This window comes from Rhipicephalus microplus, chromosome 5 (genome assembly GCF_043290135.1).
Source record: "Rhipicephalus microplus isolate Deutch F79 chromosome 5, USDA_Rmic, whole genome shotgun sequence".
NCBI lineage: Eukaryota > Metazoa > Arthropoda > Arachnida > Ixodida > Ixodidae > Rhipicephalus > Rhipicephalus microplus.
This window is the reverse complement of record NC_134704.1, coordinates 39,583,543-39,601,081: the sequence shown is the minus strand read 5'-3', so window position 1 is coordinate 39,601,081 and position 17,539 is coordinate 39,583,543. Positions and strand designations below refer to the sequence as shown.

General features: G+C 45.4%; 2 protein-coding genes across 2 annotated transcripts; both read right to left on the bottom strand.

The window, feature by feature from the left end:
• Positions 1–7,435: 7,435 nt before the first annotated feature.
• LOC119173464 (uncharacterized) lies at positions 7,436–8,982 on the bottom strand. Its single transcript, XM_037424278.2, has 2 exons — positions 8,845–8,982; positions 7,436–8,717 (listed from the first exon to the last, which is right to left on the bottom strand). Exon 2 carries the CDS (start codon positions 8,697–8,699, stop codon positions 7,653–7,655), a length of 1,047 nt encoding a protein of 348 aa, XP_037280175.2. The 5' UTR covers positions 8,700–8,717; positions 8,845–8,982; the 3' UTR covers positions 7,436–7,652.
• Positions 8,983–14,823: 5,841 nt separating this feature from the next.
• LOC119173906 (uncharacterized) lies at positions 14,824–16,325 on the bottom strand. The gene is made up of 2 exons (XM_037424689.2): positions 16,191–16,325; positions 14,824–16,064 (listed from the first exon to the last, which is right to left on the bottom strand). The coding sequence occupies exon 2, from the start codon at positions 16,044–16,046 to the stop codon at positions 15,009–15,011; it is 1,038 nt and encodes a 345-aa protein (XP_037280586.2). The 5' UTR covers positions 16,047–16,064; positions 16,191–16,325; the 3' UTR covers positions 14,824–15,008.
• Between the last annotated feature and the right edge of the window lie 1,214 nt (positions 16,326–17,539).

The window sequence follows — 17,539 nt, the reverse complement described above, 5'->3', positions numbered from 1 at the left end:
GCGATCTATTTCTCCCCCCTGTACCTACAGAATTAACGCCGTTCCCCTCCAGCATGTCTCTTCATATAAGTACCTCGGCGTTTACATTACCAACAATCTATCTTGGCACACGCATGTTACCTACATCTGTAATAACGCTAACCGAACGCTAGGATACTTACGCCGCAACTTTTCTCGCGCTCCGCTGTCCCTCAAAATTCTATTATACCGATCACTAATTCGCCCAAAGCTTGAGTACGCGTCCGCTATATGGGATCCCGTGCAGCAAAATTTAATTAACGCGTTAGAATCTGTTCAGAACCGCTCAGTTCGGTTCATTTGTTCTAATTATTCCCGTACTGCTAGCATATAAGAAATGAAATCTAACCTTGACCTACCCAATTTAACTGTCCGGAGGAAACTGGCGCGACTGCATTTTTTTTCATAAGATATTTTTTCACAATCCATCAATGAAGCGAGACCTCATTTCACAACCGTCATACCACTCATCGCGCATTGATCATCAGCATAAGGTTGCCATTCCGTTTTGCCGCACCAAATTATTTTCAGCAGCCTTCTTACCGAAAACAGCCGCCGATTGGAACCACCTTCCCTCTTCCGTTGTATTAATAACAGACCCTTTGTTATTCAAGACTGCAATTTCTCAGCAATGCTTGTAACTATACGCAGTTTCCATGATCTATCTTTGTCTTGTATGTGCTTGAATTCTTATACATCTTTAGTTGACTTATGTTGCCTTCCTGATTTGCGCATCTGATACTTGTTTCTTTATTTTGTCTTTTTTTCTTGTGTGTTATATATGTTGTACCCACCCCCTCTGTAATGCCCTATGGGCCCTGAGGGTATTCTAATAAATAAATAAATAAACATTTTGAATAAACTTGAGATGAAAAACCCTTTTTTAGGGTGCAGAATCAATCAATCTTTATTGGTGTCAGAAATGTAGTACATTGCAAGTAAATATACAGGAGGTGGTACCAAAGTAACAAAATACAGGCGGGACCTCCTAAGTTAATACAAATCAAAACCCCAAAATACGAACAAGATAACAGCAAGCAACAAGGGCATTTTGAAATATTTAGTGTTTTAAATTTTTTTACAAACAACCTAAGATATGAGAAATTAACAAAATGCAGCAATTATACATTTACTTGACTTTCTTTTAAATTTTGTCTTAAGAACATGAAGGCGCATTTTGTCTTTTATATAAGGTCATAAAGAATTTCATAATGAAATTCATGAAGAAAATGTTCATTTTTCATAATTAGTGCGAGCTTAAAGTAATAACAGGTAATGGGTGAGCGCAAATTTAGTTTTATTGAGAATATTTGAAAAGACAGGAAATATGTCGATAGGGGTGTGGCGGAAAACCTTGAAAAATAAAGCGCACACATTGTAAATTTACATTTGTGAGACGGGTAATACGTCAAGCTAGGGGGGGGGGGATGCGATGGCGTCTGATGTGAAGTGAAATTTATGAGTCGCATTGCTTGTTTTTGCCATACCTTTAATGGCCAATTGTGAATTGAATATGAATTACCCTTCGATTAAATACAGTAACTGACATTACTGTGTATTAATGCGTAATACAATGCCTTCACGGGGCCGTTACGTGAATAGAACCAGGACACGACAGGACAAAGCTCACTTTTCTTGCTACTTCGTGACTTGCTAAGATCATGCTATCATACGTATTAAATAGTGTTTTCTTCAAATAATGTTATTTGTTTTCATCTCAAGTGCTGTACTTTATAGGGTTGTTGCTTTTAATTGCTAATTACCATTTTTTTTTAGAAAAGGTTACGGTACAGTCTGACTATGAGACCCCCTTTTCTATCAGGTCTACTTGTCATACTCCCCACCCTTTAATACTAAAATTCTGCTTCTGAGGGCACTGCACGTTCTGAAAAAAATTAGGGGACCCTGAAGCTTCGCCTTTAGGACTTGAACGTAGTAGCGACATCCTGTTGGCAGTGCGTACTTCAAACACTTAGTGCATGAAACCTTTTCAAAGTTTTTGCTATGCACTAATTACGTGGCCTTAAGGGAATAGGTGCAGTAGCGTGTGTGCCTTTTGTGGTGGGGTAGACCGGCTTTCAAATACGGAATCATTATGATAATCACATATTCTGACGCCCAATAGAAATGAACGCTTGACCATGCAGTATTACTGCAATATTTCATGATTAATTGAGAAGCATACATACAGGATACGCGTGTCTGTGAAGCATGAAAGCTACTTTCACTGTATTTCCACGCAGAGGAAGTTTTTTTTTTTTACCGTTTTCAGAAGCGGAGGAGTGGCCGCGCGGTTACACAGTACCTTGTCGAAGCCAGGCAATAAAGTCCCATGATCGATAGACACGCCGAGTCACCACGGTCGACAAGATCTGTCTTCCGAGAAGCAGCTGCTCAAGTGCGCAGTGTTGTCGAGACTTTTGACCCCGTTCCGGAGTGGCTTCCCATTCTTGACGCTTGTGTGTGTTTGCCTGACTTCTGATGAAGCATGTTCTGGGTACTTACTGGTGATAATCTCATTCATTAAATAAAAGAACTATAAAAAAAGGACGCTGGTCGTGTGGTAGAACATCAGCTTGCCACGCAAATGACCCGGGTTCGATTCCCACTCCAACGCGAACAATCCTGGTTCTGTTCTCGCTCTGCTCCAGGTTTTTGTATCTTTTATTTTTTTATTTGCATCGTTCTAGATTTTTCAGTCACGCACAAGATCACAATTTTTTTGCTGGCAACCAATGACACCGATGCCGACACCAGAATTTCTGCGAAGTGAGCTCTTTAACGCTATCGCGTTAATACATTCCACCCTGGTTCTCGTTTCGCACGCAGCCTAATAAGAGCCAGAGACGAGGTTTCGATGTAATAACGTCTCGCTAGCAACAATCGATAACATGTGCAACAGTTTTGGCTGGTTAAATCTGGCCATACTAAGAGAGAAAAGGCCAGTGCGCACATGTCAGTGTCAAGACAAAAAGAAATCTGAGCGACGAGAGTATGCTAGACGCAGTGACACACTTTGTTGCAACTGAAGCGTATGCTAAGTGCTCTCGCATTGAAATATATCATCAAAATATCAGTTATGCGAATCGGTGCGCATAATTCTTCCAGATAACAGGTTGCTACACTTACTATTGTTGCCGCTCAATGTGGTATTTCGCACCAATATGGCGCGAATGTATGATGTCAACGAATTCAGGTGCATTTCTTAGCCCAAAATGATCACGTTTCAGTACGCGAGAACGGCGAATACTGTCCATATGCTCGTGACGAATGTTCCGCTGCACGCTATACTAGAATACCTTTGCGAAAGAATGGAGCTAGCGTTCAGCTGGGCAAAGTTTTGAAGGAAGACTATGCTGGGACGTGAGGAACCGGTGTTTAACAATGCCGTGTTCTGCCACGTTGGGCCTGCGGTATGCTTCCTCGCTATAGAGTGAAGTTACGGTGATTGTGCGGTGAGATTCTTTCGCTTTATACTCACAGAAATGACGCATTTTCCCACGTCATATTGCGTGCTAACAAGCGTTCTTGAAAAGGACGGCATCTCCGCTGCGCTGACGCATACGTCTCGAGATTACTCGAGGAACGGGAACATAAAAGCAGGGCCCCCAAAGTTTCAGCGTCTCCCAGGAGTAAATAGAAGAGTCTCTCGTGGGAGCAAACTTCATTTTTCCCGGCTTCATCCGTCGCGTCTAGCCCGTGTCCCAGGGGTAGCGTAAACTGCTGCTTGGCAAGGACGTACAAGGGGACCCAGACTAAAAGGGCAAACAAAATACTGCGGCACTTCTCCGTTGCTTACTTCGTGGAACCCACATCGTACTGGTGTGCAGCCAGACGCTATACCTCGAGCTGGAGCGCGGATGGGGTTTGAAGAATAAAAAGAAGTCTTAGGAAGAAATGCGCACAATCTCGAGCTCTTGTTCCTCCAATTTTCTTTGCCATAATTGACGCCATAGTGATCGCAGATTGTTAAAGGTGAACGAAGGCGCTTTTTCTTTGTATGCAATGGGAACGACTATCCCGTATAGGGAAGGAACGGACCCATAAAAAAAATAAAAGCCTTGCGGGCAGATACGAAGATAATGTGAATAGTCTTCCAAGTTTTTGTTGCGGACAGAGCCCATGAGACGGTGCTTCAGTCGAAAAAGAAAAAGAAAGAAACAGGGTACTCAAATAAACGTGATCCCATATTCCTTTTTTGTCTTCTCACTTTATTGTAATATACATCATTACCCTTTCCCCCGAAACATTTTAGTACCAGATCTTGTTTTGCAGCACCCGTGTTTTTGCAGCACTGCCTCTGAGACCGGCCCTCGTTTAACCAAACGACTATAGTGTGCGATGACGTCATGGCGACGTTCGATGGCGTCTGGGACGTGTCATGCGGTGGTATCATGGTTTGACGACGAGTTTTTGCATCACGCTGTATTGACGCCACCGACGGCTAGTTTGCGCGTTTAGTGAGGCATTTATTGCCCACACGTACGCGTTGCAGCGCGTCAGCGCGCGTCTTGTAGACTCGGCGCTGCACACTCTCTCTATGAGGAGAAAGAGCTTTCGCAATCTATAAGGAGAGGAGGCACTTGCCCTCTCTTTACATGGGGAGGGGCGTGGCGCCACGTCTACACGCCATGCGCTGACGCTCTGTAACGCGTACGAGTAGTCAGACCTTACGAATTTCGCCTTAAATATGGGAAATAAGTCGCTCGCCGCTTGCTTCACTAGTGGGTCTCTCCAACATGACTGATGCTTTGAGCATTTCAATCGTCATTTGTCTAGAGCATGAAAATAATGAATTCTCGTTTGTGTCGCGAGGCGTAAGGGGGTAAGGAGTAATTTAGTTGTATTACTCATAAAGGCGCAAATTATCCTCAATGCTGGAGCGTCAACCATGGCATGAAAAAGGAACAGCTTTCTCTTGTTCAGTGTGCCATTATTCCAAAAAACAAGGCCTCTTTGACAAGTCGTCTACTAAGTCTCATATGCTCTTTGATTAACCTTGGCCTGTCGTGCCCTTAGCTGCCGTAATTCATTCCCTAATATCATTCAACTATTCCGATAACAATCATATGTACACCATCGGCTGGTTTTTGCCACCACCGTAATATTGGAGTATATGCATATGTATTTATATATTCATTAAAGCTTCCAAGCAAAATAATTTAAAAGTATGCTTCCGGTTCGCAGAATCGAACGAAGGAGCTCTCGCTCCCCAGCACGCCGCATTAATCACTGAGCAATAAAAACGCTCATCGTTCAACGTGCAAACGGCGAGCTATTTATATAAATGTCAGCGGCTTCTCAGCATTACCAGCGATATAGCACGAAGGCCGTGTTAGGCACCCCACTCGTAGCGGCGCGCGCTCATTTTCCATGAGGACCTTCTTTCCAAAAGGGCAATCCAAGGAGTTCCGGTAGGGTCTCCTTTCGAAAACCGCATGAATTTGCGCCATATTGAAATTTCAATGCTCACTCTAAAGCAAGGACTTCGAGTGGACTTCACAACGCTGCTATTGATGCACAGCCGTGGGTATACATCCTTCGGATCACTTCCGGCGAAATGAGAGGGCGTTGGGCAGATATATGCAGACTGGCTCCCAAGCACTATTCTTATGTGAAAAAGTTGCTCCCAAGCACTATTCTTATGTGAAGAAGCTGAAATCCTGGTCTTAAAACACGTGCCGTTCTGCGTACATAACTCGTTTTCTGTCGTGGAGCCTTCTTTTGAGCACTACACGCCCTAGTGCATCATTCGAAAACTTTTCCCCGCAAAGATTAGTCACTTGCATGCAAGTTCTAGTATTTCCAAGCATAAGGCCTTCTCAAGTTGGCCAACCCATTCATATCACTTATCGACATTAATTATTTCATTAACAGGACCACACGTACGAAAAGAACTACGATTGCGTACTGCGGCACGCAGTGAAAAAATCTTAGCGCCCCCGATTGCAGCAATGCATGTGCTCTTACGATTACTATTTATTTACCTATATTCAAACCCACCTCGAATCTCGCACTAGTATCGTACCCTCCATAACATACGCATATATAATGCACTAAATCATTTTAGTGATAGGTGCTGAACTGAAGGAAACAATATTAATTTTTTACCTCAGTGTTGCTTTATTCAAGACTATCATGATTCTCATCAGAAAGCCTGTTGTTATAAGCCAATTTTTTGCTACGCAAAGCCCCCTAATATAAACAGCAAATTAGACTTACATCATCATCATTATCAACAGCCTGACTACGTCAACTGCAAGACAAAGGCCTCTCCCATGTTCCACCAGTTAACTCGGTCCTGTGCTTGCTGCTGCCATTTTATACGCACTAATTTCTTAATCTCATCTGCCCACCTAACCTTCTGTCTCCCCCTTACTCGCTTGCCTTCTCTGGGAATCCAGTTAGTTACCATTAATGACCAAGGGCTATCCTGTCTACGCGCTACATGCAATTAGACTTACAAAGTGTATACTAACTTGTTACCTATATTCATACTAGGAAACAGCGCGTTAAAACAGACAAGAAAGAGCAAATAACAATGCTAGTTTTTTTGTGGTTTGTCTATTGTGTCGTGCTTATTTTCACTATAGCTTAACTTTTTTACAGTAGACTTTCGAGTTGCCCTTAGCAGTGAAACTTATAGAGCTTCAGGAGGCAATATATAGCGCGATTTGAAACAAAACGACTGCTATATATTACCGGCTATATGTGAACAGGAAGAAAAACAATATTAGCGTAACCAAATGAAAGCACTCATAACTGAACCTACGTGTAATCGCACACTAGGCAAAGTTCAATTTTCGAGGCGCAGCAAAATGTATTGCTTCCCGAAGTAAACTTTGCTGTAAGTAATTAGAATAACCCGCTCTACCTATTTAGATTGAAGGTTTATACTGTGAAGTGAAGGCATTGATGAACTGCCCAATTGTCACGCTTCCATTACACAACTCACGTACATTAACTCCTGCCAGTTTTTCGCGTTACACCGATGTCAACAAAACAATTCCAATCGGGCTGGCACTGAATGCCCAGTTATGTTGAAGTAAATCAGTTCTTCTAGTCGGACTTGCTATGACCGCTGGAATCGCATCTGCCAAATCACGGGTGTGCCTCAGTGCAGTAGACGTTCAACAATGGGGAAGCCTGACGGAAAGTGGAAATGCATAGTACTTCGACTTCATGATATTAGACACCTTTCAGTAAAGAACGCTGCAACAAACTTTGCTCTGATGCACAGTTTGATGCAAACGCCTTGCAAAATTCCGCATGGACGTCACAGATGCGTGCAAGGTAGTGCAACGAAGAAATCTTGAGGGAAGCGCCGTGAATTAAACTGGCTGGCGAAATAATGAAGCCCTAGTAGCCCCACAATAGGGCCAACACCAACGACGAGGCACGAACTCTGATGAACAAGTCACAGGTATAAAAGTGGTCTCTTTATTGCCGATTCAAATACATGCACGATCTGTCAGCCTAAAAACTCATTCAGCCCTCAAATGAAGTGGCAATACATATATAAATGGGCCTATGCTCCTGAAAATAGCTATAAACGTAGGCTCAGCTCAGGCATCGTGCCGTGAAGTGTGTCTTCAGATAAGTGGCTTGTCGAAGCCCCCGGCAATGCGGCAACATTAGCGGCGGCAGCAGAAGTCAGGGCACACTGGTACGTGAATAATAGGTGGAGGAGTAGCGACTTGTCTGGCGTGAAACTTGTGAGAAACAGCCGCGGAGGAGGACCCACGCGACGGCAGAGTTACGGGGGTGGCTGCGCTCACGGTCGTGGGAGGGTCACCACTGCGGCCTACGATGTTCGTACCAGGAACCGTTTCAGCGGAAGCACCTTCCACGGAAGTGGCATTGCGGACAGTACCAGTAAACGGTAGTGAAGACACATCCATGCCTGCAGGAACGACGGCGGAAAGGTTCACGAGGGGAAAGGAACCAGCGTGCACAGCTGGGATCATGACAGGAACGGAGACAATGGTCATCGGGACGGCCTGTGCGGGAACAGCAGGCTGGGTTTGATGGCCTTGAGCAGAGTGAGCATGGTGGGTGGGCTCGTTACGGGGGTGCTGGTTAGCGTGCCCACCATGCTGGTGTTGATGTACATGTGCTCCTGCCTGGGTGACCTGGGTGCTATGCATGTGCTGATGGGAGTGGTGGTTATGAGTAGCATGCTGGTGGTGATGTCCAGCGTTCTCATGCTGGGCCGCCATGTGTTGGTGCTGCTGAGGCAGATGCGACGTACGATTCAGCCACAGCGACGCGTTCTGCAAGGCTGCGGCGAGTGGTTCCACAAGGCTGTCCATGGCAGCCCTGACGCGGGTGGTTAGGTTTGAGAGGGTCTCCTGTGAAGACACCACGATTGAAGGCGAGCCCGCAGCTATTGGGGGCGTGGCTGGAACTGCGGGTGCTGACTGCGGAACAGGCCGCCCAGCAGGAACCTTGACGACTTGACAGACGAGAACCGCGACCGAGGAGTCGTCCTCAACATGAACCTGATGGCCGTGGTCAGCGGTATTCTGCTGGACGCCTGGGAAGATGTGCTGATGAGAGTTGTGGTTATGAGCAAGAATGCTGTGTGCCGAATGCTGAGACGAAGCGAATGTCCTGGCCGAGGGTACAGCTTGCACGGCCGTTGACAAGGCGAGGACAGCGAACACGGTAGTAAAATGCATAGTGGCAGACCGGAGCTCCTGCGTGCAAATCAAAGCATAGAAAATAGGTAACTGTGTATGAAAAGCGAACCACTTATTCACTTTTTCAGAACAGACGCCAAGACACAAAGCAGAAGATAAAAAAAAATGACACAACGAGACGTACCGCTCTTTCTCTGGTGGTGAAGTTTCAGGAGTGTAGCTATCGTGTAGGACGGCAGCGGTTTTATACGCTTCTTCTGATGTCATGGCGCAATGTGATTGGTTAGAGTGGATCACAAGTTTTCAAGCATTGCTATCACGTTTTACGTGACGTAGTGTTGGATACTGATACAGGTTGGGGTCGATAAATAACATGTCGTCTTTTTCGTGTTTACACGCCATGGTGGCACGTGGCTGTGACGTCAAGGCGGCTAGCACAAAGTAGTGATTTTTATTGTCTTATCGCTTCGCGGGCTGCAATTCAAGTGGCCGAAATTAACGGGAAATGCTAGCGTGATTCAGTATACGTGTGCACGTGGAGGGAAAAAAATGTCAATTAGTTAGAAATCAAACCGGAACGCACAACTATAACATGCTTGTTTGATATATCATGGCTGCGTGACACGATACTTAGTAGAATAAGTTTTCAAATATAAAATAATTTTCTCTCACAGCACAGCGTCGTTTTTCTCTTATATCGTTTTTTAAAATGCGAAGCATTTCTTAGCGAACTTCGGCGAGCTTGAGCGTATCTATCTATCTATCTATCTATCTATCTATCTATCTATCTATCTATCTATCTATCTATCTATCTATCTATCTATCTATCTATCTATCTATCTATCTATCTATCCGCCTACGTCATTAAGCTCTGCTGTCCGTTTCGCTAATGGTATCGATAGCAAACTTGGTATAGCATAAGATGACTGTATGAAGAACCTATTTGACTAGTCATAACATGAAAATCATGACATGTATATCATGAATGTCGTGACTTACATTTCAGAGTCCTGCAGCGTCGCGGTGGTTTCGTTCACATGGCATGTTGCAAAACTGTATCCATGGTATGACATGATTGCAGTCCGATCACAAGTGACTGACGCTAACATGAAAATCATGACATGCGTGTCGTGACTAAGGTACTCGGCTGCTGACCTTCAGGTCACGGGTTCATATCCCGGCTGCGGCGGCTGCATTTCTGATGGAGGCGGAAATGTTGTAGGCCCGTGTGCTCAGATTTGGGTGCAAGTTAAAGAACCTTAGGTGGTCGAAATTTCCGGAGCCCTTCACTACGGCGTCTCTCACAGTCATATGGTGGTTTTGGGACGTTAAACCCCACATAGCAATGACATGCTTGCCATGTAACAACCTAACTACATGCCATGCTCATGATGCGCCCATGGCTGTTTCGCTAGCGTCACACATATATACCAAATTTGGTATTACGGGACGTAAATGGATGACGAAGGTATGTGACCGGTGCAAATATGATAATAAAGAGATGCGTGTTATGTGAGAACATGACTACTTACCACAGTCTAGGTGCCAATACATTTCGACGTGACGCGGTGCGCGTGCTCCCAGGAAATCGTTTCGTCCCGCAACGCCAGCGTTGCCAGGCCAGTCGCTGATCTTGCCATATCTCGAGGGCGCACACCGCGCTGCATTGCTTTGACGCATGCGCGTTTCAGCGCGCCTGCGTCCCTCCGTCACGAAAAGAGGGAGACGCAGGGTTGTCTGGGTAACGCATCAGCATGAAATGCAGCATGTTGCATTTCGCGCCGGTTGCCGTCGGACCGCGCCGTGGACGCTGGTAGCGCCGGTCGCTCCTGGCGTCAGACTGAATAGTGCTCGCTCTTTGCTAACGCAGCGTCACTGAGCGCAGCGTGCGCGCACGTCAACGCTACATTGGAGTATATTGGGCCCTTCATGATGCGTTCGTGGCTGTTTCGCTAAGTCCACATATACAAAATCTAGGGTTACGTCACATCAATGGATGACGAAAGTATATGACTGGTGCTAACATGATAATGCTCACAAGCTTGTCAATAAGGAAAATGACAACATACCACGCTCATAAAGTGCTCGGGCAGTTTCGCATCTCCACATATACTAAATTTGGTATCACGTGACGTGAATAGATGAAGAAGGTAAACGACACATCCAAACATGATAATCATGACACGTAAATCATGCACGGCATCATTTACCTCCAACTCGCGGGATATTGCTGATTTTAGAGTGACATATCAACCTTCCTCATTCACGCTTCGCCTACCATCGATTCCCACTGTACGTGGGATCTGCCTTTTTTTTTCTTTCATAATGCACTGATTTAGCGAAGTAAGTGATAGATGTTATTCAAAACAGGTTTTTTAAATCAACTAATAAGTTTTATTTTGCATTTATTAGAAAAATATCATGAACATCAGAACAGGAGCAAAAAGCTGATATTTAGCAGCTTGACAAATGTCTGGCTGCTAGAGAGCATTTGAAGAAACTCGAGTCAATTGGAAAAGTACATTTACTCGTTCACTTGTTTGTTTTGTAGCGAAGAGGAATGAGTTATATAGTGGATGACAAATCTAGTAAGTCTACCTTTACCGGGCACTGCTCATAGAAGCTTTCGCTATCGAATTGAATTGACCCGTTGATCAAGCTAACGATCGACTCTCCCACCAGCATGAAATAAATGCCTTGACAGCTTCTATATACAGGTGATTATATTATTACCTGCTCTCGTTCGCAAGACATACAATCCGCTTTTCGAAGCGTTTACAATCAAACGCGGCACCATAGTTCGTGCTTAAAGTAGAAGGAAAGAGGAAGAGGTATTGACAAAATATTACTCGTTCTATAAGGCCTAGAACACAGAAGGAGCTTTTATAATATTTACTACATTTCACAATCATGCCCAAGACAGTCGCTTTAACGGATAAATTGAAAAGAGTAATATAGAAATAAACAACAACGTTATTTTGTAGTTTTAAAATACAGGACGAAAATATGTTTCATTATTACTGTGAAATACATGCGCAGACAAAAAGTCCCTATTCAGTAAAGTACAACCACTACCCGGCCTTGAAATAAGGAGAAATAGGCACATAAGTTCACAGATTTATGGTGCTTAACTTATGTCAAGCCACCATCTACCTATAGCAATGGACTTCTAATTACTTTCCTTGCAGGTTGAAGCCCGGCATGCCTTACGTAACCATCAGTGCGAAGAACCCCTTAGGCGAAAAGGACGATCGGCAAGTCATCTGAGCGCTCTTTTCAAAATACATTTGTATGCTTGAATTCAGCCTCACACTGCTTCGTTTCAGAAGGCATATTGAAAGCATATCAATGTTTTTAGTTGCAGCAAGTTTCAAATATAAATTTCTTGACAGATTATTTAGCAGCATTTCAAGAGCTCGAGAAGGTACACAAGACGATGGGAATGTGCGAGACTCCTACCATACAAGTCTTAACACAGGAACTGGCATCTAAGTGGACCAGGCCCGGCGATGAGTTGTAATCAGGCAATCCCTCAATGAAAACCCCCACTCAGGTTAGTCTCTATCAGTAATTCTTTTTAAAAGTTAATTCGCTCTTTCTCTTCACAACTTATCTTCCAGTCAGCACGCGTGGGTTAACTGAAATTTCCTGTCCGTTGCTATCTATTTTGAAACTCCCACCTCGCCACACGCCCTACACATTTTAAGGCGAAAGCCTTTAATGTCTCAGTCTCACTTCCATCCGTCCGTTCTTGTCTCCGTCCGTGCCCTGGCATCATGCAGGTGGCAGCCGAGGTGCACCAACGGAAGCCGGTCATGTCTCATGTCGAGCTGTACAGCACCCGTGCGTTGTTTGCATAGCGTCTCTATGCCTAGCGTGCCCCACTAATGCAGGAATGAAGGTGCGCGCATCAAGTTCCACTATGACCGACCCCGTGCAACGCCACTTAAAAAAAAAAAAAGAACTTCGTCCTCCCGTGTCAATGGGCACTGACGTTCACCGAACGCACTTTGGAATTCACAGTGTCCAGCTTTTAGGAACAAAGCTCCTTATGGCGTAGGCTTTCCTAACGTTGTAGTTGTCTGTCTTAGCCCCTCCTATTACTCGGAGTGCTCACTAGATGGTGATGGCGCTACGGCGCTCGTTTCACTCCGATGTGTAGGGGACAGACAAACAGACAGACAGACAGACAGACAGGCAGACAGACAGACAGACAGACAGACAGACAGACAGACAGACAGACAGACAGACAGACAGACAGACAGACAGACAGACAGACAGACAGACAGACGGATGGATGGATGGATGGATGGATAGATGGATAGACGGACTTATGGACAGTCGTCTTTGATGATGTACAGTGCAAGATTCACGGAATATTCACGGTTTTACCGATGAACCTCTGGCGATTCGCCTAAAGATGATCATTCAATGCGTGGATATGCTGCGATTCTTTTTATACTGCAGTATAGCTGCAGCACAAACAGGCACGCGCATACGTGGTTAGCCGGTTATTTGCCAGGTTAACCTCGCCGACTACTCTCATATTTTCTTCCTGCTTTCTATACGTGACTGAACGACGAAATGATTATAAGGCATGCCATGTTGCAAAGCTTCAATTTCGACAGTCTGGCGTGCTTCCACATGCGCTGACATCGCACAGTGAACGGGTCATATGCATTTCCCCTTCTTTGAAATGCGACCACCCTGAGGGTTATCGAACAGCATAAACGTTTTATGTTTCCCGCTACATGCAAAGCTTATTTGGACGTATGCTGTGCCACCTCATTCGTCGTTTCTTTCCGATATAGCAAATTCGTTCACGCCCGCATAACTCACTGTCAATGCCATGCGATATAGGAACAGCTGCACATAAAACGAATGCATGGAAGAGGCGACGAGACACCGTTTTGAATGAAACACCGCTTTATAGGCTTTGAAGCCCTTTGCCGTCTGGGTAACGTAGACGTCGGGGAGTTGCCATTTGCATGCACGGAGAACCGCGTTTAATTCCTAACCCCGTGGGCTACGAATGTTGCCTGTACAGCGTGCTTTAGATGTCAATCATTTCGCCACGCTAAACCTCTGAATATAAAGAGCGAAGTTGACTTACAAAGCGTACAAACATCGTACACATAGTTGTGCTAGAAAACAGCTGGATAACACGAAGACAGGGAAGACCGAAAAATGCTAGCGCTGGGCATGTTCCTACCTTAAACGAATATTAGCGTGACGTAGACAGGACAGGAAAGAAAAGAAACTACGGTGCTGCGACTCCCATCTCTGTTTACGTCGCGCTAATATTCGTTTTAGATGGAAGTGCATCAACTCACCCAATTTTCCCTTCAGATGCTGGTCCTGCTTGGCGATTTTTTTTTGTATTGCGCTGATTCACATGATAGCTTATTTTTTATTTACAGTAGACTTTCGAACTGCCTTTAATAGTTTAACTTTATAGAGCTCATTGCAGCAATAGCATGCACGATTTCAAACAAACCGACTGCCATGAATTACGATGTGAATATTGGAAATTAATTCAAATATGCACTAAATCGGTAGACTAAATGTTCATGTTTTGACGTCTAGGCGCTTATCGACTGCAGAGTTTCCACGCTGTCATGTTAAGGCGAGATACTGCCGCTTTTGCATAGTAAACTGATGTCATTCAAACTGTCCCTATCAGGCTGGCGCTCCATCCGTAGCTATGCCGAATGAAATAAACAATCAGTGAATTCTGCTAGGTGAGGCTTACAGGAACACTGGAATCGTATCTGCCAAATCATTAGGGTTTCTCAGTGAAGTAGATTTAAAGCAACGGGAAAGTGTGATTAAAAGTGAACACTCATGATGTCCCATCCGGCGGCACTATTTCATTTCAGATGCCGTGCAGAAACGATGGCTTTCACAAATCGAAGTTACACGCGTGTCTTGTTTCACTGTCTGCAGAAGAACCGACATTGCAGCTAGAGTAGTCGAAGCTGTCAAGCACTCTTAAGGTCTACTGCATGAAAGTCACAGTTGCGTGTGAAGCAGCGCAACCGAGAAATTTTGAGGGAGGTGCCGCGAATCAAACTAGCGGGCGAATAATGGGGCCCTAGTGGCACCGCAGTAGGGCGAACACCAACAACGATGCATGAGCACAGAGGAAGTGGAACAACTCACATGCATAAAAGTGATCTCTTTATTGCCAATTCAAATACATGCACGATCTGTCAGCCTAAAAAGTCATTCATCGAGCTCTTAAAGTGACAAACTTATAAATTGGCCTATGCTCCTGAAAATAGCTATAAAAGTAGGCTCAGTTCGGGGATTGTGCCGCTTGTCGAAACGCTGAGCAATGCGGCAACATTACCGGCGGCAGCAGAAGTCAGGACACACTGGTACGTGAATAATAGGTGGAGGAGTAGCGACTTGTCGGACGCTAAACTTGCGAGAAACTGCTGCGGAGGAGTGCCCACGCGACGGCAGAGTTACCGGGGTGGCTGGGCTCAAGGTCGTGGGTTGGTCGCCACTACGGCCAATGATGATGGAACCAGGAACCGTTGCAGCAGAAGCGCCTTCCAGGGAAGTGGCAGTGCGGACAGGACCAGTAAACTGTAGTGAAGACACATTCATGCTTGCAGGAACGACGGCGGAAAGGTTCACGAGGGGAAAGGAACCAGCGTGTACAGCTGGAATCATGACAGGAACGGAGACTACGGTCATCGGCACGGCCGGTGCAGGAACAGCTTGCTGGGTTTGATGGCTTTGAGCAGAGTGGGCAGGGTGGGTGTGCTGGCTAGCGTGCCCATCATGCTGGGGCTGATGGGCGTGTGCTCCGTCCTGGTTGACCTGGCTGCCATGCATGTGCTGATGAGAGTGGTGATTATGAGTAGCATGCTGGTGGTTATGTCCAGCGTGCTCATGCTGCACCGACATGTGTTGGTGCTGCTGATGCAGATGTTGCTGCGACGTACGGTTCAGCCACAGTGATGCATTCTGCAAGGCGGCGGCGAGTGGTTCCACAAGGCTATCCATGGCGGTCCTGACGCGGGTGGTTAAGTCTGACAGAGTCTCTTGTGAAGACACTAGGATAGAGGGTGAGCCGGCAGCTATTGGGGGTGTGGCTGGAACTGCGGGTGCTGGCTGAGGAACAGGAGATCCAGCAGGAACCTTGACGACTTGACAGACGAGAACCGCAATGGAGGAGTCTTCTTCAACATGAACTTGATGGCCGTGGTTAGCGGTATTCTGCTGGACGCCTGGGAAGATGTGCTGATGAGAGTTGTGGTTGTGAGCAGGAATGCTGTGTGCCGAATGCTGCGACGAAGCGAATGTCCTAGCCGACGGAACAGCTTCCACGGCCATTGAAAAGGCGAGGACAGCGAAGATGACAGTAAAATGCATAGTGGCAGACCAGAGTTCCTGCGGGAGGGTCAAATCATAGGAAATAAGTATTTCACAAGAAAAGCCGAGGAGCTTTGCACTTTTCATTAAATCCGCAAAGGGTCAACATACAGGCAGATATATAGGAAAAAAAACGCGACATACCACTCTTCACGTTGAGGTGCAGTTTCAGGAGTGTGGCCATTGTGCAGGACGGGAGCGCTTTTATACGCTTCTTTCGATGTCATGGCACAGTCTGATTGGTTAGGCTGGATCGCATGCGTTCTAGCACTGCCCCCGCGGTTAACGTAATGCAGTGTTCGACACAGATACGAATCGAGGCTGATAATGCAAGTTTTTTTTACTTTATATGTTAACGATGGTGGCACGTTGCTGTGACGCCCGGTGCCTTGAACGGCTGTGTGGTGTTAATCACAATATCATCCCCGTAAGCCGCAATTTCGAAGTGATTTATATGTGGGGTTTAACGTCCCAGAACCACCATATGCTTATGAGAGACGCTGTAGTTTAGGGTTCCCGCAATTTCGACCACCAGGGGTTTATTAACGTGCACCCAAATCTGAGCACATGGGCCTATATTTCAGAGTCAGCTCTTTACGGTTCATAATCATCGTATTTTAGAGCGGAGTTGTTATGCGATTTGTTACACAATTATGCATCGACACAGAGTGAGCCAGCACGCGCTCTCTCTATCTGCTTCTTGATATTTTGCTTCGCTATATAATAACATATAGCATATCCAACGGTAGCATATTCAGCGCGTGCTCGCGTCAACGAGAAGTCTTCTTCTTCTTCCTGTCCTTCGGGTACCTTGATGATGATAATGAGTTGGTCGCACTTCAGGGACGCGATCTGTTGTAAACAGTCGACGGTGTGCGTACCAGAAGCAAAATCACGGTTAAAATTTGAAAAAAAGAAAAAGGTTGAACCACGTAAAAATGAAAAAAAGAGGAAATAAATAAAAAAATGGAGAAAAAGATAAGTGAAGAGAGAAACACAATAAATTGAAAAGAATAAAGAAACTGGAAACCTGAGAGAAACAAAGAAGGCTGCCTAGCAGTGCACTTCCTGCAGGTGTGGCACTTATGGGATAAAGCGGCCTTAACCTTTTTACACTTACGAAACTGCAGTGGTCTTGGAGTAGACGGGCTCACCGGGTGACGAAAACTTTCCGCATTCACGCGGGTCATTCCACGTATAGAGCAGTATTTAAGGAACGTAGGCGATGCACTCTTTGAAAGTGAGCCGTAAAGAATAATACGAAGACATTTCTGTTCGTTGGAATACTGCCAAATAGGTTAGCATCAGGGCGCACTTTATTGAGTTTTCGTGTTTGCGTCACTGAATCCCCCAAATGAGGGAATTTAACTCCAAAATTGCGCCTTCGAATGTTTGCTTAGAAGCTCATAAGAGCGGTACGCTTTAAGTACTCAACATCTGTAAGCACTCGCCGCTGGATTTCGTTCCGACCGGTGGTGCCCCCGCGATCTCCG